Consider the following 24,295-nt stretch of genomic DNA (forward strand, 5'->3'; position numbering starts at 1 on the left):
ATTAAACAGAGAAACAATATTCACAATGAAAAGGAGAGCATAACTATAAATAAGTAAAGATTAAAAGAGAAAAAAGGAATCTGCTATAAGAAAGTGCACAATAAATTTTAAAACTGTCCAAACAGAATGTGTTCTAGAAATACTATAATTTGCTGTTATGCGTTGAATTATGTCCCCGCAAAATTCATATGTTGGAGCCTTAGGCCCTGCTACCTCAGAATGTGACTATTTGGAGACATAAACATAATGTTTTAAAGGTAGGGTCTTTAAAGAGGTAAATTAAAATGAGGCCCTTGGATGAGCCCTAATCCAGTCTGACTGGTGTCTTCATAAGAGAAGGAAATTTGGACATAGAAAGGGATATTAGGGGTATGTGCGCACAAAGGAAAGTCCACGTGAGGACAAAGCAGCAGGCTGAAGGCCTTCTTGCCAGGAGCAAGGGCTCAGAAGAAACCAGACCTGCCAATACCTTGGTCTTAGACTTCGGGCTGTCAGAACCGTGAAAAGATAAATTTCTGTTACTTAAGCCACCCAGTGTATGGTATTTTATATAGCAGCCCTAGCAAATAAATAGTTAGTATAACAGACTTAGGAAAAAATAAAATAATGAAATAGACTTATAACAGTGTTTCTTAAAACTTTTTATTCTTGTTATTTTCATTGCCTCCAAGGAAGGGAAACTATTTAATTTAAATTATCCCTAATGTGAGAAATTAAATACTAAAGAGTAACATTTTTTTGGATAGAATTGAGCTTTGAAGGGTCAGACCTTATTGTAATAGCTAAGATTTTTGTTGCCCCTTGCTCTCTTGAGAGCCAATTTCACCTCCCTAGGAATACATGATCAGTAGTCTTTGAAGAAAGTAAATCATTTTTCAGAAATCTTCCTTTTTCCTCTTCATCTTCTCCAAAAAGAGAGTAGTCTCTAGCTAGTTAATAGGCAAATTTTCTCAAAATTGAAAGGAAGCAATAACTCCTACCTTATAAAATAGGAAAAGCTCCTCAATACATTTTATGAGATTGGTATAATTTTATAAAAGTTGATGAGGTTAGTATGAAAAAATTGAATTTTAAACCAGTCTCAATATTCTTTTTTTTTTTTTTCATTCTTTTGGAAACATGGAGAATGAGAATGTAAATGAATCATGGATAAGGTATCATTTGAAGTTTCACTTGCTACAAATAAAATAAAACCCAATGAAAACGAACAGTGCTTTCAATAAACAAAGGATTTATTTATGTATTTATTTTGATGGAGTCTTACTTTGTCGCCCAGGCTGGAGTGCGATCTCAGTTTACTGCAACCCCTGCCTCCTGGGTTCAAGGGATTCTCCTATCTCAGCCTTCCGAGTAGCTGGGATTATAGTTGCCTGCCACCGTGCCCAGCTAATTTTTGTATTTTTAGTAGAGATGGGGTTTCACCATCTTGGCCAGGCTGGTCTTGAACTCCTGACCTTGTGATCCACCCACCTCGGCCTTCCAAAGTGCTAGGATTATAGGCGTGAGCCATTTGTTTTATACACCAAAAACTCTGGGGATTGGAAGTGTTTTCCTGGGTTTTAACAGTCATCAAGATATGGATTCCTTTTCTTCTGCTTTTCTGTATTTAGCAGGAGAGATTTATCCAAATAATCATCATATAGCTGGTATTCCTCTAGGTATCATGTATACACTTGTATGTAAGAATTGAGAAAGAAGAAGAGGCTTTAAAAAAGTTTCTAGGCCAGGTTTGGTGGCTCATACCTCTAATCCCACCTCTTTGGGAGGCTGAGGTGGGAGGATCCCTTGAAGCCACGAATCTGAGACCAGCCTTGGCAATAAAGCAAGACCTCATTGCTACAAAAATCTGTTAAAAATAATTTTTTTTAAAGTTTCTAGAAGCTTGGTCCCATGACATCTGTGTAATCTCATTGGCCAGAACTTGGTCACATAGCCATTCCTGCTGCTGTGGAGCCTTGTGAAGTTAAAATCAGGGATTTATTAGAAAGAAAGAAAGAAAGAAAGACAAGATATTGGTTTGTCAGCTAGCATCATGTGCCAGGACCAAGTAATGTTTAATCTTAGAAATGCAAGGATGATTTAAAATGAGAACATCCATTAGTATAACTCATCACATTAGCAAATTAAGGGAGAAAGAAAAATCATATGACCATTTCAATAGGTGCAGAAAATATATTTGGTGAAGAATTCATTGCCTATTGATGAAAAGCATTCTAATAAAACATATGAAATGAAATTTTCTTAATCTAGTAAAATATATCTACCAAAAATCTATAGAAGATATCACATTAGAAGCAGACCCTTTAAGTTGGGGAAGAAGAAAAGGAGATATTGATTATATAAACTTCTATTTATTTATTTACAGAGACAGTCTCGCTCTTTCGCCCAGGCTAAGTTACAATGGCATGATCTTGGCTCACTGCAACCTCTGCCTCCTGAGTTCAAGCAATTCTCATGTCTCGGCCACCTAAGTAGCTGGGATTACAGACCTGTGCCACCATGCACAGCTAATTTTTGTATGTTTAGTAGAGATGGGGTTTTACCAATCCAGTAGAATATGGGTTTTGTCCAGACTGTTTTTGAACTCCTGACCTCAAGTGATCTGCCCACTTCAGCCTCCCAAAGTGTTAGGTTTACAGGTGTAAACCCCTGAGACTGGCCAATAAACTCCTATTGAATAGTGAACAGGTGATCTAGCCAAAGCAATAAGGCAAGAAATAATAGATGTGGATGGAAGTGGCAGAAATGAAAAAATTTTTATTTCAAGTAAAGTGGAATAAAATGAATTTCTAGTAAATTTCTAGTAAATTGAAATGAATTCTTAAGTTTCAAAGCTGGATCCATGGTCAACATATGGTGAGCAATAATTTATCTATAGATCAGCAATAACTAGTTAGAAAATTGTCTAATGTAAAGTAAATATTTTTTTTTTCTTTTTGAGATGGAGTTTCGCTCTTGTTACCCAGGCTGGAATGCAATGGCGCGATCTTGGCTCACCTCAACCTCCGCCTCCTGGGTTCAGGCAATTCTCCTGCCTTAGCCTCCTGAGAAGCTGGGATTACAGGCACGCACCACCGTTCCCAGCTAATTTTTTGTATTTTTAGTAGAGATGGGGTTTCACCATGTTGACCAGGATGGTCTCGATCTCTTGACCTCATGATCCACCCGCCTCGGCCTCTCAAAGTGCTGGGATTACAGGCGTGAGCCACCACACCGGCCACATGTAAAGTAAATATTACACTCTAAAGTACCTGGGAAAGAACCTAATAGCAGATGGACAAAATTATAAAACTTTGATTATAAATGAAGATCTAAATAGATGTTAACATAATGTCAATACACAGGAATGCTTAATGTAAAGATATTGATTCTTTCGATATTATTAATCTCTAATCTCAATGAAATTTCCATAGACATCTCAACAGAATTTTCATGGAATTTGACAAACTCATTCTAAAATTTATATAGAAGAATAAACTGTAAAACACACAAGGTGATTTTGGACAAGGAAAAATATGAAGGGAACCTTACTTTACCAGATATAAAACTCATACATCCATGGAAATTCAACGATGTGATATTGGTATGTGCTAGACATACAGTCAGTGGAACAGAATTGAGGGTCCGGAAGTGACTTACCTATACCCCCCACACACACCCACACACACATGCACACATACATGGGGTTAGATTTATGACAGTGTAGGCTTTCCAGAGCCATAGGTGGCCTCATCAATACATAGGATCCCATTATTTTTATAAAACATATTGGAAGCCTCTTTTTACATGATAATCAGTTCCTGGATGGGAATTGTGAAAAGCACAAAGGTTATACTTTTAGAGCAAGGATGTTCAAACTTTTAGATCTCAAGATCCTTTATATTCTTAAAAGTCTGAGAACTCCATAGAGCTTTTGTATGTCCTTATATGCTTATATTTGTTTTGTGTATGTTTACATCTATTGATAATTACTATATTAGAAAGTAAAAGATACATTAAGCATATTTGTTTTATTCAAAATAATCCATGACAGGATAACATAAATACTATATTTTTAATATGAATCACTTTTCTAAAATAAAAAATAGCATTGCTCTACATTTTTAGAAATTTCTAAATATTGGCTTATTAGAAGACATTTGGATTCTCTCCTTGTTTTTGCTGTCCATCTATTGCATTATTACATATAAATATAGCCACTAGAAAACTCATGTTTGTGAGAGAATGAGAGTGAAAATAGTTTTGAGAACTACTATTGTAGAGGAAACTTTAGGAGAGTATTTGTTTCTGATTTCAGGGAAGGAATGGCTTTCTTCAATAAGGCATAAAAGTATAAACTGCATACACATATAAAATCAATTTGATCCATTAAAGTAACACTTTGCTCATCAAGAAGCAACAAACAAGGTGAAAAGAAAAGCCAAGACTTGAGAGAATACATTTGTAACACATGTGTCTGACACAAGATATGTATCTAGAATAAAGAATTATTATTAATTTTAAAAACCCTCATTACAGGAAATTAGAGTACCTAATTGGGGAAATTCGTTTTTAAACCTCAATTATATGCCACTGCACATGCATCCCACTGGTGTAACAAAAGAGTTAGATAATCCGATAATGCTACTTATCAGTGAAGGATACAAAGCATTGATAGTTCTGTGCCCTCTTGAGGTGGGCACAAGTTCGTATAACTGTTTTGTAGAGTAATTTTACAATATCTAGTAAAATTGAAGGTATACTTTGTGTGCAGTTCACCAGTTCAGCTTTTAGATAATACTCTAGTGTTATGGGATCCTTGGAGTGTTGCTTTTATGGCCAGAAACCTCTGTGGCCAATGATACCTTTGCCCTTGTTTTGTTCCAGCCCGCTGGGCTCATTCCACTTGGTTCATGCTACCAGACTGGATCCCATTCCTGTCCAGGGTGAGCCAGACGAGGAGTGGTGAGGAGTGTGTGAGCAAGTGTGGGGTCTGGACACCACACAGTCAGTCAGACATGCTGTCTGCTGCAACGAGGTGGGCAACTCCAGATGTTGGCATGGGTGCCAGCTCTCTGTGAGGCTGCAGCTGAACCAGGTGCACTCTACGCAGCTTCCACAGCTGGCACTGGGGAACATGGTGACACCTAAAATCTTGGAAGTGCCAGGAACCACACCCTCCCAAAGAGGGAATCACAGCCCTGGCTCAGGGAGCTCTCAGGTCTGAGCTCCCCAAAGAGCCACAGCTCTTCTCTCTTTCTCTTTCCCCGAAATGTGTTAGGCAAGGGGCATGTTTTAGCCCTGTTCATGTTACCACTCTTTTAGCTTCACCATTTTATGGGTCCCCTTGTCTTGTGATCAGGAAGAGTGAGATATGTAGTTAAGTGGAGGGTGAACAAGATGAAGAAGAGCTTTATTGAGCAATGGAATAGCTTAGAGAAGACCTGCAGGAGGCAGCTTCTTTCTACAGCCAGGTCCTCTTGGTAAGTGTTGAGCTCCTAGCATGGAGGAGACCCTGGAGTGGGAAGCTCCCCTCTGCAGGCAGGTCATCCCATCTGCAGCTTTCAGCGGAGAGGAGGTTTCTGTAGTGGGTTGCTCCTCTCTGTCAGCAGGTGATCCCATCATCTCCCCAGCTCTCAGTACAGAGGAGGCCCTGGAGTGGGTTGCTCCTCTCTGCCTCTAGTTGTCCTGATGTCTGCAGTTCTTAGCAGAGAGGAGGCCTTGAGGTGAGTAGCTTCTCTCTGTAGCTGGTTGTCCTGATGTCTTCAGCTCCCAGCAGAGACGAGGTCCTGGAGTGGGTAGCTCTGTCTGCAGCTGGTCATCCTGACATCTCAGTTCTGGCTGAGCCTGGGGCTTTTATGGGCCTCAGAGGGGAAGAATTGTGTGCCCATTGGTCCATGGGCAGGCCTAAAAGAGGCACTGCAAATTCCCACTCCAGTCCACAATATTAGCAGCCCAGCCTCCAGCCCACAGGCCCTCCCCGGCCTGAAAGTGGGGCCTCACCAGGGACCTGCCCTTTTCCACCCAGAAAATCTGTCTGCCTCCTTCTGCCATTTATGGTGCCCAGGCTATAGGTGCCAAAGAGGGTCTGCAGGCCAGCACCAAGCTGCCCTCATCCACACCTTGGCTTCCCTTCTATGCTCATCGATGCCCAGAGTCCAGAGGGGGCTGAGGTGGCCAAGGGCTAGCATGTTTGCAGTGCCCTGAGCATTGCACACGTGGCTGGGCTGTGACTGAACCTGGGCTCAGCCCTGACTTTGCTCTGAGATCGGAATGGGCACCAACAGCAGGGAGTAGCCAAGCAGCAGGAGCAGGAACTTCTGAGCCTGTGAGGGCAAGGAGTGGCCTTCTTGCACCCCCAAGAGCGTAGAGATGCCTGAGTCTGCAGCCACAGTTTGGGCAGCCACAGCTGTGCCAGAGGTGCAGAGCTTCTGCCTGCTCTTGGCCCCCGAAGAGCACAGGGAGACCTGTGTCCACAACTACAACTTGGGCAGCTGCAGCTGCACTTTTGAGGGTGGGACTCCTGCCTGCTCTGTGGAGCAGGAGGCCCAGCTCTGTAACCACAACTTGGGCGGCTGCAGCTGCACCCAGGACAGTGGGACTCCCCGCTTCTCCTGGGCCCTGAGAGTAGAGATGCCCCAGTCTTCAGCTGTGGCTTGGGTGACTGCAGTGGTACCTGGGGAGCTTTTACCCCCACTCACATGGGGTGAGGCTCCCTCTTGTTCCTGGCTCTTGCTGACCCCGCAGAGCATGCAGTCTGGCTGTACCTGCCTACTGATAGTAGCAGCTACTCCAGGTGGCCCACTGCTGCCATGACTAGATTAGAGCTTTCTTATTAGGGTACCACAGACTGGTTACAGATTTGCCATGGTAATGAGTCATCTTGCTAAAAGTGTTGGTGGGGCCTGGACTAGCCATACCTCCCTGGCCAATAGCCTCTGGCTGCCAGGAGTTTTGTCAAGTTACCTCAATGTATGTATAGAAATATTATTTCTTGATAATATTTGACCATGATGTCAAAATGATTAAGAAGTTCTTTCCTAGAGACATACAACAAGTTCATTGCAGTACTGTTGCATTAAAAAACTGTTACGGTAGGATTTTAATTTATAAATGTAGAAATAAAGAGGGAAATAGAAAATAACCTTTAGGCAAAAACTAATGATAATCACTGTAAACAAGATCCATTGATAAATGCTGAAATTAGTGGATGAAATTATGTGGAGAAACAGGATTTATACATAGTTCCAAAGCATTTCCCTCAAGATATTTATTAACTACCAAGGGAAAGATTATAACATTATAAAGCAGAAGCCACTGTAACTAAGTGATCATGGTTGTTACCACCAGTAAGAAGATATATTGACATCATAAATCCTGTGCTATGATGCTTTAAGAAAGTCACAACATTATTTCTATGATATTTTTACCAAAAATGCATAACCTTTATCCAGTCATGGGCAAGTATGAGACAAACTGAAATTGAGGGATGTGACAAAATAACATAAAAATTATTGAGGTTGTAAAAAAACGAGTAAGTGAAGAAGAAATAAGCTAAGGAGAAATGACATAGAACTTCAAAGAGAACTAAAAGTATTTCACTTTGGGTATTAAGGAGGGAGTTTTTCAAGTAAATTAACGTTACGCAAAGCTTTTTTGTTCCTGAGCAGCTACTGACTGCAGGTAGGGCTCAGTTACACTTTAGTTACACTAAAGAGTATGTGAAATCATTAACACTTTAAGCATTTGACTGAATACAAGACACAGAGGAGAAAACCTTTTAATCAGCACTTATCTTCATTAAGACAAATTAACTGACAAATATCTTTTTGAAATTCAGGGAGAGAGATCCTGAAGTGTTTCTAGTGATAAAGGAACAGTAAATGGAAATCATTTATATAGTACTCTTTATTACTAATTTAACATGTATAACAAAAACTCTCTCTGAATTGTTTTATTTTAGTGAACATTCAGTGGTCATTTATAAACTCAGTATGTCCTTATCTAATTTCTCCATAATACATTTCTTGTTAACAAATTGTATTACCATGGATATTTTAAAGCCCAACCCTCAGAATTGAGGAGTTACTATAACATTTGGTTAATACTGATTTATTAGACTGTTTTTAATCATATGTGGAGAGAGAGTTAAATAATTGTTTGCTTTCAGAGTTTTGTTAGCTAACTAAAACTGTATTTTATACAATATAAGTCCCTCTCAATCCCTAACTTGTCTCTTATCACACATATCTTAAATTTTATAAAGTCCATTAAGGTTTGGATTTTTACTACAGTATTACTCTAATTCAATCTCAACTGTTATTGTTGTATTTGTATTTAACACTGTTTTGAAATTTCAGATATTTGTGTTACTGCTTTAATGGTACTCTTATAATATCCTGAAAATACCACAGATGACATTTGGATTTGACTGTTCTAGCTCTTTCAAATTAGGAATATCTCTCTACATACTTTTTGCAGAAATGGATATCAAAGGTACATGCTTTCAAAGCAAGGTAACAGACCTTGGTATGAAGATGGTACAGTGGACTAACAACATGGAGTACATAAACTAGAGTCAGGATTGAAATTAATACACGAAATACCCTGCCTTTGGAAATGGCTGTGATCTTTATTTTTAAATTCTAGCACTGTTATACTTCCGCAGGAGCCCAGTTCTTACTAAATCATAGTATTATTTGTGTGGGAACTATAAGAAATTTATATTTCTGAGTTAAGAGAAGTTATATAGGTCCACAGTTTCCTACCTGAAGAAACATTTGGAAACAAACATGTTTTAGATTTCGAAACTTGCTGGATTAAAAAAAAAAGGTAATACTGTTTTTATACCTTTTATTCTATAATAACCCCAGCATGGCTTAGGGCAGAATCTGCACATTAATATTTTTACAGTAAGACATATACATATTCACACAAAGCAAGAAACATAAGGCAGCTAATCTCATCTCAGTTCTCGGTTTTGCTGACAAATGAGTTAAAAAACAATTGGTTTTCAGAACTTGTGGCATTTAAGAATTGCAAATAAAAGATGAGGCGAGAAAAAAAAACACATGAAACAAAAATTAAGGTCTGTGGTCTTGGCTCTAAGTACAGTGAGAGGAGAAATTAGAGACTTCTCCAAGAAAAGTTTTTAATGGGGGCTAAAGGAAGATTCATAGAAAAGTGTTTCATTTGGAAATGAGCAAGACTAATAGCCAACCAGCCCAATTAGAACCCAAGTCCCTGTGGGAGGATTGTGTAGTAAATAGAGGCCTGTGGGGACAGGGTGCGGAGATTGTAGAGGGTTTGAATGTCAAATATGAGAATTGTAATACTGTGTCGGGATTCAAGAAACCTTTTTGATCAAAGAAGCAATGTGAAAAATAGGCTTTGGAGAATGAGCTAAAAGGAAACATGGTGTCAAAAGACAAAATTGCAACAATTCAAAAGCTAGTTGACTTTTATTAGTGACTCATGAATTGGTAGTGTTTCTTCCAAAGATCTAGCAAAAGGCTCTTCAAGAAGTTATGCTCAAGAGGTTGACTTCATAGGCAGAAAAAGGCTGAAGAAAGCAGAAACAGGGAACAAAAAGCTGATTGATTGTGTCAAAGTTACTGTCCTTATAGGGTTAAAACAGAGAGGACTTCCTTATCCAACTCAAAAAAACTGGGCCCCTTCTGATTGGTTGCTGTGAATCTCCTGTTTTTTGTTTTGTTTTGTTTGAGAAAACTGGCCCTTTTCAACATTTCACTTGACTATGTTGCACCTAGCATAAATGACTCCATTCTGGTTTGGTCTGGTCTCGGGCCTACTGCAGGAGCTCAGTCCAAATCAATATCCTCTTACAAATTTTATTGAACAGTAATCAAAGTTGAGTTCAAAATTTCTAGACTGAGAGCCTGGAAAATGAATGGTCTAATGAGAAATAAAAAAAACAAATTAGACTTGAAAAGTGCTTCCAGGTGTAAGGGTTTAGAACATGTTGTTTAATGGTAAATTCAAATGGAAATATTTCATAATTGAGTGTAAAAGCAATGCTATAAGTTATAGATATTCAGGATTAGAATGGAAAAATCACTGAATTATAAGCAAGCATTGTAAACATACATGGAAAATCTCTCTCTCTTTTTTTTTTTTTTTTAAATTAAGACAGGGCCTTGCTCTGTCACCCAGTCTGGAGTACAGTAGCATGCTCACAGCTCATGGTCCTCAGCCTCCCAGCCTCAAGCAATCATCCCATTTCAGCCTATCAAACAGCAGGGACCACAGACTTATGCCACCATGTCTAGCTAATTTAAAAATTTTTTTATATACACAGGGCCTTGCTATGTTGCCTAGGCTGGTCTTGAACTTCTGGCTCAAGCGAACCATCTGCCTCAGACTCCCAAAATGCTAGGATTATAGGCATCCATCCACAAAGCTTTAAACCTGGAGACCTGACAAAATATGAAGTATTTTCTGTATGTGTTATAAAATCTAATTAACTTTTAAGACCATGGAATAGCTAATATCATGAAAGTGAGCAGGTTTTTTACACAGGAAGGTTTCCCTTAAGGTATATAGGCAAGGTAGCCCAAGTCAGGTAAACTGAGGGGACCCTGACCAATATTCAAAATAAAAATAGGTGCATGTTTTGGAGCAGTCTAGAAATAACACACTCTCTTTTATTTCTATGAGGCCTCAATACATGGTTGCTCTTTCCTTCCCTGAAATGAGGGAGGTGTTCTCTGCCCTGAGGGCAAATGTCTCTGTTGGGGAGGAGATTGTAAACATCCTGCATTCTGGTGCTCCAGTCATTCATTATTCATGAGATAACCTGGGTAGGCTCATCCCTGGTCAACTTTTTATCACTGTGTTTGTTGACTCTGAGCTTAGAGATTTCTTGGAGGCCCTAGAAAACAAGGAAGCACCATTTTGAGAAGCTGTGGATTTCCTCTGCTCTGATTCTCCACCAGTTCCCTCCCATGTGCTTTCTCTCTTCCTGTAGTTTTTGAAAATTTCTGGTCTACTGACAGAATCTCACCTTGGCTTTCTATGTTATTGTTTGATTCTTAAAAGTATATATATTATATTAATTATGTGTGTGTAGGGTGAAGGTGAGACGTGTATTGCCACTTCAAAAGGATTTTATGTTGAGGGTAGACAGATGCATGTATTCAGTTTGCCATATTGAACCTAACATAATGACTACATTTAAAACCCTGTAATCAGAACCTGTAGCCCACATAAGAAACTGACTTTATTAAAATAAAGGAACTTGTATTAAATAAGAATTCACCGTAATCTTTGCCTTCCATAAACTTTTGACAGTATACATTTTGTCATGTCTGAAATCTTTGCATGGAAGCTCTGACTCCTGGCCCTTTAGTTTTAGCTCACTTCCAACTGTGAGCTTTGAGTTTGTAACAATATACCTATTGCTATACAAAAGGCAGAAGGAAGATTAGATTTCAGTACTTAAGGTTGACCCAACATGGAACTGGCACTTTACAGAACAGATATTTTTTAAAAATATCTCTAAAGTTTTAGACTTATTTAACATTTCATGTAGACGTTTTAGATTATACATATTATATCTAGTATAAAAACCATGCTTTATACTTTTCTTAGTGCTCAAGATGTGTAATCCTTATAAACAATAATAGATACATTGTTGAAGAATGGTAATTGGAGCATTGAGAGGATTTAACTTTTATATCTATACTGTATAATATTAGGCTCTCACCTTAAGTGAGCTTTATATTAGAAAAAAATAAGTATAATAGTATTCATAGTAATGTAATAATCACACAAATTTCAACATATTAAAAAATGTGTTGGGAGGCAAGTATGTATTTGGATTTCAAATGGTATCTAATTATTCTCTTTAGTATCTAAATATCCTGTTATTGAGTATGTCCTTATGTTTCATTTCTTTTATTTTAGGTCTCTTTTATTCAAAACCTTGTATTTTGTGTGGAAAGAGTTTACCGTGTGCCTGACTTTGGTGTCTGGGAAAGAGGAAGCAAATATAATAATGGCAGCACAGAGCTACATTCCAGGTAATTAAATGTATGGAATTTGAATATGAAGAAATACCAAAGCATTAGATTGGAACTGTGATTTGTATGTTAATTTGAGCAATATTTTTCCTACCAATGATGCAGATGAAAGTCACTTAAAATTAACACAAAAGAGCCCACTCTCAGTGCCCATAAACAGATGCAAGAAAGGAGTAGGTGTCTTTCCCAAACTCCCAAGGTATCAGTATATCAGCCTCCATCATTAATCCACAACTTGGCCTTTCTGCTCAACCAAGTCATTTTCTTTTTCCTCTTTGAAATTACCTTATTTGAAATGTCAAGTACATTAAAATTTTCAAACACCAGTTGTATATGCACTGAATATAAAATTTCCTACCATGTTATAGAGCTGATTTTTATCCTGACTACAGATTCTTATAATGTTATGTAAAACTTAACATTCCATTGTCATCTGTAAAGTCTGTGATCAGCATCTTGAGCTGTGGTTTAATGCATTAGAATAAGCAACAATAGCTAATAACTGATGTTAGTAGTTTATGAATTTCTTTTGCTCATTAGGGTTAAGGAAATAACTTTAGAGACGGAGTCTCACTCTCCCGCCAGGCTGGAGTATAGTGATGCAATCTCATCTCTGTAACCTCCACCTCCTGGGTTCAAGTGATTCTCCTGCCTCAGCCTCCCTGGTAGCTGGAACTACAGATATGCGCTCCACGCCCAGCTAAGTTTGTATTTTTTAGTAGAGATGGGATTTCACCATGTTGGCCGGGATGGTCTTGATCTCTTGACCTTGTGATCCACCCACCTTGGCCTCCCAAAGTTCTGGGATTACTGGTCTGAGCCACCATGCCCAGCTGAGGTCATATTTTTTTTTTGAGACGGGGTTTCTCTCCTGTTACCCAGGCTGGAGCACAATGACGCGATCTCGGCTCACCGCAACCTCCTGGGTTCAGGCAATTCCCCTGCCTCAGCCTCCTGAGTAGCTGGGATTACAGGCACGCGCCACCATGCCCAGCTAATTTTTTGTATATTTTTAGTAGAGAATAACAAAATAATATAGTTCAATGAGTCCTATCCATGTTGCTCTAAAAGATGTAAGAATTTAAGCTGAAAGTTATCACTGTAGGTCAGTTTGGATTATTGAGACTTAAATGAAGTAAAGAAACTGTCTAGAAAACACTGGTTAAGAGGAATCCAAAGTAATCTATATTTTTGGATAGAAAGACTAATCACACACACAAAAATAAGTCGATATAAGTTATTTAGTAAACTAAAAACTGGCTCCAGATCACTAGCTGTTATGTGATCTCAGCAAGTTATGTGACCTCTCTATGCTTCAGTTTTCTCAACTCTAAAATAAAGATAATAATTTCTACTTTATGTCCTTGTTGTAATAATTATTGTCATTGTTGTAATAATATATATAAAGCATTTGAATGCCTAGCATAAGAACTAGAATGCTAGTATACTTACACATTTAAGAACATTTTAATAAGTATTTAAATTAAAAGGACTTTCAGATTAATCCTACTTAACATGCCAACCTTTTTCTATAGGTTTTATGATTCATATGATGAATTTTTGCAATATAGTCCAGAATAGTATCAATCAATGAAAAAGTCAGTGAAGTAGAGGAATTATTTGTGGTAAAGCTCATTTCAAACATTGAACAGATTCTGGCAAATACTAAAATTAGAAAGATGATGTTATAATTCAGCCCTCATCCAAATTAATTTCTCAACATTCCAGATTATCACTCAAATTATAAGAAGGTGGATCTGATTAGATAAGATGATTTTTAAAATTTACCTTTTCAGTACTTACGATATCAGATCTCTTCCCTGTTTTTTAATAACCATTTAATATATGTCCATCTGAGCCCATCGCCGTTATTTTCGGCGTAAAATATTTGGACTAGAATTCATTTTTCTGTTTATAAAAACTGTAGTAGGCCTGCCACCGTGGCTCATGCCTGTAATCCCAGCACTTTGGAAGGCTGAGGTGGGCGGATCACCTGAGGTTGGGAGTTTGAGACCAGCCTGACCAACACGGTGATGCCCCATCTCTACAAAAAAAAAAATACAAAATTATCTGGGCATGGTGGCATGCACCTTTGGGAGGCTGAGGCAGGAGAATCTCTTGAACCTGGGAGGTGGAGGTTGCAGTGAGCCTAGATTGTGCCACTGTACTCCAACATGGGTGATAGAGTGAGACTCCATCTCAAATTAAAAAAAAAAACAAAAAAAACTATAGTAGAAAGTAAGGGTATTAGAAGGTCCCTGGTGACAAAACAGGCTCCAGCTTCTATTCCTATAACTGAGGTGCTAGTCTTTAAATTGATTCATTAAGGTTTTTATTTCAAGGCTTGGAAAATCATTATGTGATGTTCTTTGCCATCTTTTGCATGCAAAATTAATCTTAATTGTAGTAGGCCGATTTTGTTTGAATAGATGAGAGATGAAGTTTGTCATTTAGGTTTGGATGATGGATTTTATACATTTGACATTGATCCTCTAATTGTCCATGGTATAACACTTCACAATTCCCAAAAAGAACTTTAAGCTTATTTTTTTATTTGAATGTTTCCCAGGTCAGGTCTGTTTTGAATTTATCATCTCTGCTGCCCAAAGGATACATTTTGAAACTGCAAGATAATTGAGCTCCATGTGCTCACAGATGCAGTGATAGCTGTGGTAGTGGGTGGCCAGTATCTTTCTATGCTTAGGGCTGTGTAGTGGAATATAGAGCTGCTACTAGCCTGGGATCAAGTCACAACTCTTTAGTCTGTCTCTGCTATACGATACCCCACAACTATTTGGGATTAATTGAATATATTCTTTACTGCTTAATGCAGTATCCTTGTTATATCCTGAAGCTGTCCCTATAATTTCAAACAGTTTGAATTAATTCATAGTAATACTTGCCATAGGACTTGTACTTCCCTTTGTAGTCTGACACTTTCTCTGCTGCTGTCCTCTGTCTCTGTGTTACACAGTCATCTGTAACAGGAGTTAGAGAGAGAACAGAGCGTAATCTGAGTGTTACCTTGGTGTTCACTAGGTAACCTCAGCTGCAGTGACTGGCTCTTTCTTTCCTTGCCACATTGAGTACATCCCTTCTAAGTTGCACCTCGTATCAAAGAAGATTTCTACTCCAGGGCCCCAAAAGATGCACATGTACTTTTCTGAGATCAGAGGATATCTCTTCAGCATCTGTGCTCAGCTGTCCTTTAATAATCACAATCTGTGCCACTGAACAGTTTTGGAACATTACTGGGGTGTTTTATATAGGAGGAAACAAAGTTTATAGGATTTGGGGGTCCCCCCACACCTTACATCATACAACTCAGTGGGTGGTAGAACCAGAACTGGATTCCATGACATTGGCCCACAAGTCTAAAATCATTTTTACTATGTCACATTGTATTTTAAAGTCATAAGAAGTTTTTCTCAAGTTTGAAAGTACTGCAGGGTGTAAATGCTCTATAAAATTGTGGTAAATTTCAAGGATATCAGAGTTTAGTAATCAGTATAGCTTTATTCGGCTTAATGCTTTGGTGAGACCCTCCTTGATCTCCCGTTTCAACCCCAGGTTGGCTGTTACCCTTTTAGTCCAAATCCTTGAACTGTTTAGTATTTCTTAGATAAATCCCAGAATTTTTTATAAACAATACTCTTCCTACATTGATCAAAACCACATTCTAACAGCAGCCTCACCCTTTCCAGGGCTTTAATAAAAGGGTTTATTATTGCTCTAATCTCACTATGACTCTCTTGAAATGTTTCCTAAGTAACCAGTCCCTCTTCTTCTGAGTTTTCTGTTTGCTTTTCCTCAAACATGCCCCTTCAATTTCTCCTAAGGTGTCTGCAGCCTATATTGGATACTGTTCTTCTTTCCTCCTGTTAAGTTCCTAAGTCTTTTAATAGATGCCCATACATTTTTTAATCCTATATTATTATATTTCATTACACTTTTCTCCATATGTCATTTGGTACCTATTTATTATAGCAGTAATTCTTAATCTCCAGAGTTAGATATCAAAGAAGTCTTCTCAGTCTCTCCAAGTTTAATTCAAATATTTTAATCTTTAAATTTCTCCCTCTTCAGTAATGTAAGGATATTTCTACTCCTTGGGGCCACCTTCAGACCTGAACCTGTGTGTTTTGAAGAAGAGATGAGTCTTTGCTTCAAAATGTGAATTGGATTCCAAGCCCTAATTTTGAATTTTTTGGCTATTGAGAAACAAAAAGGAAAACTGTACTTAATAATTTACTAATGTCCATATGTGTCCAAATGTAGAGAAATTAACTCCTAAGTAGAACTTTATGTTTAGCAACATAATTTCCTGTTTCTCTTTGTTAAGTCTTCTGTTTGTGATATGTAGAATACAGTAGAAGCTAAAGGAATTGAAATCTGATTGTTTTTAGCTTTCTAAAGTAGTTTTATGTTCTATTCTCTTGGCTTTTCTAATAAAGAAAGCCATCACTAAAATATCAGATAAGTAACTATCATAGCACCACTTTACTCAGTTTAAGAGGCTTTCAGTGACCCTTTTATTCCATATGGTGCGTATTACTTAAAGTAACTACTTAGTCTTCATAAGTCATTTTTGATATTTTCATCATTGGACTATGATAGAAGCTACTGTCTATCCATTCTGCTTCATTTTATGTATCTTTGCCATACTGAACAATTCATGAATATTTGTTGAAACCATAGTACTGTGAAGTTCTTTTTCTACTGGGAAATATGATTGGGTAAAATAGTTGGAGTTAAAATAGTGTTAATGAGCAGAAGATTGTGAATTTAGTTCTCATGCCTGCCAGTTACTTTGTGGATTCCATTGTAGGTGTGAAATTAACTAGTCAGATCTATCTTTCCTATAAAAGCGTTGATTTATGCAAGAAATCACCATCTCTCAAGCAAATGTTGCTTTATTTTAGCTCTTTTAGTGAATATTAGAATAAAGATGTTAAAGTACCATTTTGCAAGAATCAAATCAGTAAATGTTCTATTGATATTAGTCATCTAATATTAATATGTTCAATAGCTAATAATAGAATAATTTAGTTCCCTGAGAATGTCTTGTACCATTAAAATATTTTTAAATTCTTAGAACAGTATATATTGCCAACAACACAAATTGCCATTAAAATGTAAGATCACGTTATGATTATGTTTGGGTTTCTAAATAGCTTGCTGTTGCCAGAGATTTGAATAACTAGTGGAGAATAAATTAAAATATTTGTGAATTTTGCTCTAGTTCAGGTATAGTATTTGTTTGTTTTTTGTTTCCTTTTTCCTTTTTATTTTTTGATTTTTTTTGAGAAAGAGTCTCGCTTTGTCACTCAGGCTGGAGTACAGTGGTGCAATCTTGGCTCACTGCAACTTCTGCCCTTGAGTTCAAGTAAGTCTCCTGCCTCAGCCTCCCTAGTAGCTGGGATTACAGGCATGTGCTACCACACCTGACTAGTTTTTGTATTTTTAGTAGAGACAGGGTTTCACCATGTTGGCCAGGCTGGTCTTGAACTCCTGACCTCACGTGATCCCCCTACTTTGGCCTCCCAAAGTGCTGGGATTACAGGCGTGAGCCACCTTGCCCGGTCTTGTTTCTTTTATAATGCCACATTGAAATGACAGTTTCCAAATTCATCCCATAGCTGTTGTTTTTTTTTTATACCATTAAAGACAGAACCTTGGGATGGCTACATTGTGTTTCTAAGTACTGAATTTCATATGTGTTTAACTTTTGAATGAGTTATTTTCTCTTTACATTTCAAAATACTATAAATATTTAATAAAAGATGTACCTCACACTGTAGGAGGAAGTTTTCTGGTATTACTGGGTTAGGTGAATATAAGTATTTGCGCATTGGGGGTTAAGGGAGCTCCTGGGTCATCAGGAACACATTCCTAAGGAAGAAAACCAGTTAGCAATGCATGTTTTTACACAAACACTCCAAGTATACAACCCCAAGTGGCTTTTCTAACACTTAGTGTCTAAGGCTCTAAAATTCTTGTTCAGATACTACGGTCATTTCATTACTGTTTTACAGTAGGCAAAATTATGTTTGGCCTCATTGTTCTGGGTACATGATAGTTTGGAATCCGACTTAGGTTTTCTTCTAGTTACCTGTTGTTGCAAATAAACCCAAACTTAGAGGCATAAAATAACAACAATGTTTTATTATTATTGTCTTACATTAATATTTATTATTAAGATAGTGGACTGAGTTAAGCTCGGCAATTTGTGCTCAGGGTCCCTAATGTATTTGTCATCATTGTTACTGGGGCTGGGGTTATCTTGAAGGCTTTTTCACTCAGGTATCTGAGTGTTGACTAATAACTTGGCAGGACCTGTCCACTGGAAGGCCTATGTGAAATTTATATGAGGAAGGCTTCCTCATAGCATGGTAGCTGGATTCCAAGGCCCAGACCCAAGGCAGATAGTTAACTGGGAGCTGTTTTCCCTTCTATGACCTAGGCTCAGAAGTCATGCAGTGTAAATTCCACTGAATGCTGTTTGTTAGAGTTACTAAGACCAGGCTATATTCTAACAGTGGATACTAGACTTCACCTCTTGATGGGGAGGATTGTCAAAGAACTTGCAGACACACTTTAAACCACCACAGGGGCCAGATGGGGTGGCTTACACCTATAATCCCAGCACTTTGGGAGGCCAAGGTGGGCAGATCACGAGGTCAAGAGATTGAGACCATCCTGGCCAACATAGTGAAACCCCCCGTCTCTACTAAAAAATACAAAATTAGCTGGGCTTGGTGGCACATGCCTGTAGTCCCAGCTACTTGGAAGTCTGGGGTAGGAGAATCACTTGAACCTGGGAGGTGGAGGTTACAGTGAGCCGAGATTGCACCACTGCATTCCAGCCTGGCAACAGAGCGAGACTCCATCTCAAGAAAAACAAAACTAAACAAAACAAAAAAAAACCACTATAGGTCCTTCACTTGGATTTTATTCCATTAGGTTCCAGCCCTTCTTATTTCTCTCTAAAACAACTTGTGACCTGCAAAGAGCCTCCTGCTGTTAGTATGCTAGCAGTACCACATGAATTGTCACAAAATGTGTTTAACCTGTGGAAGCATCAAGTACTTCCTTCACTGGCAGAGAACCTCCACTAGCAGTGATATGTTAAGGTACAGATTAGAGTCATTTGGGTAGTAATCTGAAATCCAGGTTATTGGCTCAATTGTTCTTGAGAATCAGGGTAAATTGGTCAGCATAGATTCTAGTAGGGTACAAAGTTTTTAACCAAAGTCCAGGAGTAAGGATGGATTTGAAAACCACTTACGCTTCTCAGGGCTTGTTTCCTCATCTTAAAAGTGAAGGGATTCTGGGGGGCTAGGGGAAGGGTAGTATTCGGAAAAATACTTAATATAGATGATGGGTTGATGGGTGCAGCAAACCAACATGGCACGGGGATACCTATGTAACAAACCTACACTTTCTATACGTGATGGATCCCAGAAGTTAAAGAGGAAGAAGAAAGAAAGAAAGAAAGAAAGAGAGAGAGAGAAAGAGAGAGAAAGAAAGAAAAGAAAGAAGGAAAGAAGGAAGGAAGAAAGGAAGGAAGGAAGGAAAAGGTAGGAAGGAAGGAAGAAGAGAGAGAGGGAGGGAGGGAAGGAAAGAAGGAAGGAAGGAAAGGAAGGAAGGAAGGAGAGGAGATTTACAAAAGGAGTGTAAGACTTTTACAGGTTCTTGTACTTGTACATTGAAAACTACAAAGAAATGTTTAAAGATATTAAAGGAGACCTAAATAAATGGAAAGACATCTGTGTTTATGTAATCTATGTAAAAAATCCAACTATCTTTTTTGCAGAAATTGACAAGCTGATTCTAAAATTCACATGGAAGGGGAACCAGACTAGTCAAAACAACCTCGAAAAAGAACAAAGTTGGACTCACTTTTCAATGTCAAAACTTACTACAAAACTGCAATAAGTAAAATAGTGTGGTTCTGGCATAAGGACAAGGAAGTCAGTGAAATAGAATTAAGAGTACAGAAATAGGGCCGGGCGCGGTGGCTCATGCCTGTAATCCCAGCACTTTGGGAGGCCGAGGCGGGTGAATCGCGAGGTCAAGAGATCGAGACCATCCTGGTCAACATGGTGAAACCCTGTCTCTACTAAAACTACAACAAATTAGCTGGGCATGGTGGCGCGTGCCTGTAATCCCAGCTACTTAGGAGGCTGAGGCAGGAGAATTGCCTGAACCCAGGAGGCAGAGGTTGCAGTGAGCCGAGATTGTACAACTGCACTCCAGCCTGGGTGACAGAGCAAGACTCTGTCTCAAAAAAAAAAAAGAGTACAGAAATAAACCTACACATCTGTAGTCAATTGGTTTTCACAAATGTGCAAAGATAATTTGGGGGAAAGGATAGTTGTCAACAAATAGTGCTGGGACAACTGTATGTCTGTATGAAAACCAATGAATCTGGACCCCTATTTCACTCCATATACAAAATTTAATATGAAATATGAAATTTTAAGAGTTAAAACTATAAAATTCTTTTTTACTCTGAAAATATATACATTTATTTTTTATCAATTGAAAAGTAATAATACAATATAATACAGATGGAAAGACAGAAGATGTATTTTGTGGGAAGATTTTTTTCAAATATGTATATATAGGATAAGGAAAAGGAAGTAGGATGAGCTGGGATGTTGGAAGGTGCTCATTCAGTGTTCAACTAAAAACAAGGGATTTAAAAACATGATCCACGGTGGTTGTCTTAGTTTAGGGTGCCACATGTTCGTTCTTTTGCCAAGAAATTTACTTATTTTTGGAAAACCTGAGGTTTTAATCCAAATTCAGCAAAATACTGCAAGCATTTTGGGAAAATTGTTCTCAGTGGAATACTGCAGGAAATAAAAGAAAAGGAAGAGTTAAATGTGACTATGGAGATTTGAATCTTCAGTAACTTAAAAAACAATGGACAGGTAGCTGGGTCAACCCATTCCAGATGGGCCTGGGCATCATTCTACAATTGTGATTTTCTTGTCTGGCTTGTAAGAATCCACCATGATTCTTACTGGCTTGGATCAAAGAGGTTCCTCTGTTTTTACTGACACCTTCTGGCTATGATGACAGCTCTTTGAGTTCTTTCACAGAGGGAAGTGATGTCTTTTCCAAATATCATGAGGCAGTTTTCAATGAGAAATTATATAAGAGAAACCTTTTTTGTGATTTCTATTTTTTTAAATCAGAGTCATCACACTGGACTTTTTGTGAATTCATTTTCTAGTTTTGAGCTGCAGGAAGTAGATAGCTGAAGAATGCTTGGGGCTGTACATGCTGATAAATTACAAGCTATTATCTGATTGGATGAGGAATGTTCAGAGTGTACATTTTAAAAAGCTATCTCAAGAGAACAACATTGGCTTTTGGCAGCTGGTCTAAAAGCCTCTGGATTGCAGTTATTTTCTCCTCGTCATTCCCTTGATCAATACACCAAGCCATTCATCATAGAGATTGGATGAAAATATACTTCCTTGGATATTTTGAAGAAAATCCTTTAAGACACATGTTTCCAGAAGAATGGACTCATTGTCCAAGTTCACTTTATCTACAGAATTTAGTTTCTCCTTTAGGGCTTGATATGATTTTATATTGGCCAGTTTTCAGAAGACACCCTCTACTGAGTAGCCCTTTTTGGTTGATTTAAAAAAGGCATATCCAGAGAGGGGTAGGTAAGTTGTCATTCTCACAAGCATGTGAGAGAACCTCCAGAGAGCTGGCCTGGCTTTCGGACTGGTGGAGTCATGCACAGGTTGTCCTGGCAAGTGTTAGAGCCCTGCCAAAAGAAGGACTCCTGAAAGGTGGAAGGAGAGATGGAGTCCCTGTCCCTGCGGCAGGAGCGTAGTGGCTTGAAGACAGCTCATTTTAATTCCATAGGAATGCTCATGCCTAATGAGTTGACATGGGGCCTCTTTTATGCCTGAGGTGACCCACAGCCGGTAATCTTCTTCAGAGCCCAAAAGGTGGCCACGAAGTTCACCATGGGCCAGTTTAAGAGAAAGGACCTCCCAGTAGAGATGAGGCCATTCCCCACTTTGGCCACATAACTGGCTGTCCACAGATCGTTCAGTAGTGTTTTATTTTTTATCTTAAAGGATTTCCTGCAGTTGGTAGACACAAGTAACAAAATGCTGAACAAAACAGATGCAGCTTCTGCCTCCTCCAGCCTCTTTTGAGTTGAGAATCAGCAGGGTGAGATCAATACCCTTCAATGATCTGGTTTTGTCATTGTCCATGTCCATCTTGGAAAAAAGTACTTTGTGTTAGTTAAAAATACATTATTGGTTAAAAATGCTAACAATCATCTGAGCCTTCAGTGATTTGTAAAATTCTTGCTGATGGAAGGTCATCCACAGTCTTGATGGCTGCTGACTGCTCAGGCTGGTGGTTGCTGAAGATTGGAATGGCTGTGACTATTTCTCAAAATAAGATAGCAATGAAGTTTGCAACATTGATTGACTCTTCCTTTTACAGTAGATTTCTCTGTAACACATGATGCTGTTTGATAGCATTTTACCCATATTAGAACTTCTCTCAAAATCGGAGCCAATCCTATCAAACCTTGCCACTGCTTTGTCAGCTAAGTATATGACGTATTCTAAATCCTTTGTTGTCAGCTCAACAACATTCACAGCTCTTTACCAGGAGTAAATTTCATCTCAAGAATCACTTTCTTTGCTATCCATAAGAATTAACTCCTCATCCATTCAAGTTTGATCATATGATTACAGCAATGTAGTCCCATCTTCGGGCTCCACTTCTAATTCTAGTTCTCTTGCTATTTCCACCACATCTGCTCTTACTTCTTCCATCAAAGTCTTGAACTTGTCATACTTATCCATGACAGTTGCAATCAGCTTATTCCAAACTCCTGTTAATGTTGATATTCTGATCTCCTTTCATGAATCTTGAATGTTCTTTGTGGCATCTAGAATAAGTCCTTCCCAGATTTTCAATTTACTTTGCTCAAATCCATCAGAGGAATCATTATCTATGGCAGCTGTCACCTTGCAATACATTTCTTAAATAATAAGACTTGAAAGTAAAATTACTCCTTGATCCATGGACTGCAAAATGGATATTGTGTAAACAGAAATGAAAACATTAATCTTGTGCATCTCTGTTAGAGCTTTTGGGTGACCACGTATATTGTCAGTAGTTGTAATATTTTCAAGGGAATCATTTTTTTCTGAGCATTAGGTCTTACCAGTGGGCTTAAAGTATTCAGTAAACCATGTTGTAAACAGATGTGCTGTCATTCAGACTTTGTTGTTTCATTTCTAGAACATAGAGTAGGTTTAACATTCTTTTTTAATATTTGAACCCTACTTTCTTTTTTTTCTTTTTCCTTTTTTAAATTTTATTTCTATTTAGGGATACAAATGATTTTGGTTTCATGGATGAATTGTATAGTGGGAAGCCTGGGCTTTATTCACCCAAATAAAGTGCATTTAACTCAGTAGGTAATTATTTATCCCTCAACCCCCTCCCACCCTCCTGCCTTCTGAGCCTCCAGTGTCCACTATACCACTCTGCATGCCTTTGTGTACCCATAGTTTAGCTCCCACTCGTAAGGGAGAACATGTCTTATTTGTTTTTTTGTTCCTGAGATACTTCACTTAGGATAAAGCCTCAGTTGCGTTCAAGTTGCTGCAAAAGATGTGATTGCATTTTTTTTTTTTTTTTTGGGCTGGATAGCACTCCATGGTGTGTGCATGTATGTGTGTGTGTGTGTCTGTGTGTGTGTGTCTGTGTGTGTGTGTGTATATATATATATATCACATTTTTAATCCACTTATGGGTTGATAGGCACTTAAATTGAGTCTATAGCTTTATAATTTTGAATTGTGCTATGATAAACATATACATTCAGGTATCTTTTATATGATGACTTTTTTTCCTTTGGGTAGATACCCAGTAGTGGGATTGCTGGATCGAATGGTAGATCTGCTTTTAGTTCTTTGAGAAATCTCCATACTGTCTTTTATAAATATTGTACTAACTTACATTTCCATTAGTAGTGCATAAGTGTTCCGTTTACACTGCATCTACACCAACATCTATTGTTTTTTGAGGTTTTAATAATGGCCATTCTGGCTGGGGTAAGGAGGTCTCTCACTGTGGTTTTAATATGCATTTCCCTGAATATTGTGATATTGGTGACATTTTTTTCATGTTGTTTGGCCATTTGTATATCTTTTGAGAAATGTCTGTTCTGGTCATTTGCCCACTTTTTAAGGGGATTGTTTTTTTCTTGC

The 24,295-nt window shown here is 38.2% G+C and overlaps 1 protein-coding gene across 19 annotated transcripts in view; it reads left to right on the forward strand.

The window, feature by feature from the left end:
- The window catches only part of PHKB (phosphorylase kinase regulatory subunit beta), a 247,382-nt gene that overhangs the window by 74,460 nt on the left and 148,627 nt on the right, over positions 1-24,295 (forward strand). For all 19 annotated transcript variants that reach the window (XM_035282686.3, XM_035282687.3, XM_078358167.1 and 16 more), the window contains one exon: positions 11,905-12,020. In XM_035282686.3, coding sequence (XP_035138577.2) covers positions 11,905-12,020 — 116 coding nt within the window. The remainder of the gene's footprint in view (positions 1-11,904; positions 12,021-24,295) is intronic.

This window comes from Callithrix jacchus, chromosome 20, assembly GCF_049354715.1.
Source record: "Callithrix jacchus isolate 240 chromosome 20, calJac240_pri, whole genome shotgun sequence".
NCBI lineage: Eukaryota > Metazoa > Chordata > Mammalia > Primates > Cebidae > Callithrix > Callithrix jacchus.